At 36.9% G+C, this 2209-nt stretch overlaps 1 protein-coding gene across 1 annotated transcript in view; it reads right to left on the bottom strand.

The window, feature by feature from the left end:
* Positions 1 to 1408: 1408 nt before the first annotated feature.
* Positions 1409 to 2209, bottom strand: part of LOC104948234 (niban-like protein 1) — a gene marked incomplete at its 5' end in the record, with an annotated part of 2034 nt that continues 1233 nt past the window's right edge. Inside the window, one exon of the mRNA XM_010774407.1 lies at positions 1409 to 2209. This exon is cut by the window's right edge and continues 791 nt beyond it. Within this exon, the coding sequence (XP_010772709.1) occupies positions 2153 to 2209 (57 nt within the window).

Raw genomic sequence — 2209 nt, 5'->3', positions numbered from 1 at the left:
TAATGTTACTTCATGTTAAGGCTAATAAAAATGACAAGGCTAAGCCGGCTGTAATGCTAACTAACGTGCTTGCTACTAGCTAGGTAGTCACGGGTCATTAGGGGCACAGCCCCACCTAGTGTCAGCAGAAAGTATTACAAATAATGATTACAAAAAAATGTAAAAGAAAAATATAAAATATATTTTAAGATAATGTTTAATCATCTGATTCGTCTTTACATTGCTGTTTTAGTCTGTGTTCTTCTAATTAGTGTCTACAGTGCTTGCATATTGAGCTGTTTAGAGCCATGTGGGACAAAACCCGATCATGCCCCTCCCTCTCACTGTCAAAGTGAATGGTGACTGTAAAAACTACACTGCGCATGCTCAGAGTATTTTCCTATTTCACGTGTGTGGCAAAAAAATAATGACCATAGGGGCATTGAGCTGCCATCCCCACCATACTTCATCTCACATAATTCAGAATTGATTGGCTGTAAGTACGTGTGCCGCGAAAAGTGTGGTGTGTGAAGAGGAGACCAGAGAGCTGCAGTGAGGTGTCCTAAAACCCGGAAGTAAGCCGCGCATTGTTTCCCGCCACAAAAAAGCAATTAGATTTCTCCATAGGATTTTAGAAAATAGCTCGAAATAAGATCTGTGGGAAACGTACCTGTTAGATAAATGCACGTTTTGTTCAGCCGGATAATATCCACATGTCTAGCCTACTTTTATAATTTCATGCCATGAACCTTACTGCAGAAGCTTATATGTAGACATCTAAGTTTTTTGTGCCCCACCACTTTTGTACATATAAAAACGCCACGGTAGCTAACTTGATCCAGCCACTCCTGGTCCTTTCATCAGACGGGAAGCGAAAGAACGAGCAAGACCCATTGCTGGTATGATAACAACCTGGTACTAAGCACACAGGCATCTTGTTAAAGTTATCTTAGCTATCTCTATTTTATTGGAGGAAAACAATTGTGACATCTGTTATGACATCACTTACGCGACTCTGGGATTTGTAGTCTTATATTTCAACAGTTTATGACAAACTGTGACTTTTTTGATATGGAAATTATTTTTTAAGATTGACAAACATCATATGTGTAATTCATGGCACAATTGAAATGGGATCGAAAGATACGTTCTCTCTCCATTGACTTCAATACATAATCTTTCCGAAATAAGGTCCTATGGACCGGAAGTAGATGGGCGTGACTTCGCCACTCTATGAAGGCCTTGAGTATAAAAGCATAAAGTATAATGTTAGTCTGAGTGAAAACTTATATTCATGTACTTTCCTCCCAAATGAGATTACTTTTTTTGTATGTCACCGATTATAATGAAATTTTTGAAAAATAAATAAATATATATTTATATATTAAAAAAGACAAGACAATGACTACTGATTATAATAAATTGATAATGATTTATTATTATCATCATTGAAAGTAATTTGAATCACACAAGAGTAAACAAATCTAAAAGTACATTGGTGAAAAAAAGGGATGCATAACAATAAATAAATGGAGAGATCTGATAAGGCACTTACAAAACCCATATCAAATTATGTAAAAGGAAAACTTGGTAGGTCCCGGTCCATAATATTTATACATAATATACAAAAGCTAGATTTGTCTTTTGTGTTTTTGCCACCAACAAAAAAGGTAATGGTCCTGTCTTTAGATGCCAGTAAGTACTTTGACACAATTAAGGAATTAATGTTCCACATTAGAAAAAAGGATTTTCTTTTTTATTAACTCAAGAACTATATCAATTAACATATTTCACCGAAGGCACCTAAACTGGGGTTTCCCTGCAGCCTGTCACTCAACACAACACGCTACAACACACCATAACACACCATAACGGACCCCCGGTCGTCCACTGTGCTCATTCATATCAGGTAAAGAGAAAGTAAAGTGAGGAATTTATGTTGACCGAAAGCTCAGAATCTGCTGAGTATTTTCTGTCAGCTGGACAGTTGTGAAAATTATTCTGAAAAAGTGTGTTTAATAATATGACGATAAAAACTGAGCCCTCCTTGGTGAAAAGGATGTGCTGATCTGTGATTACTGTGCCTGGAGTTAAAAACAAAAATAAGTATCATTTAATATTTGTCAAATAAAAACAAAAAACCGAACATAGCAGTATCCAGTTCAAATGGAGCTCATTCATCACTGGTCTCTGTTTCTGCAGCAACACTCATCGCCCCCCCCCCCCCCCC

The sequence above is a fragment of the Notothenia coriiceps genome, unplaced genomic scaffold (genome assembly GCF_000735185.1).
Source record: "Notothenia coriiceps isolate Sejong01 unplaced genomic scaffold, NC01 NC01_scaffold00013948, whole genome shotgun sequence".
In the NCBI taxonomy this organism is placed as follows: Eukaryota; Metazoa; Chordata; class Actinopteri; order Perciformes; family Nototheniidae; genus Notothenia; species Notothenia coriiceps.
This window is presented reverse-complemented; position numbering and strand designations above follow the sequence as displayed.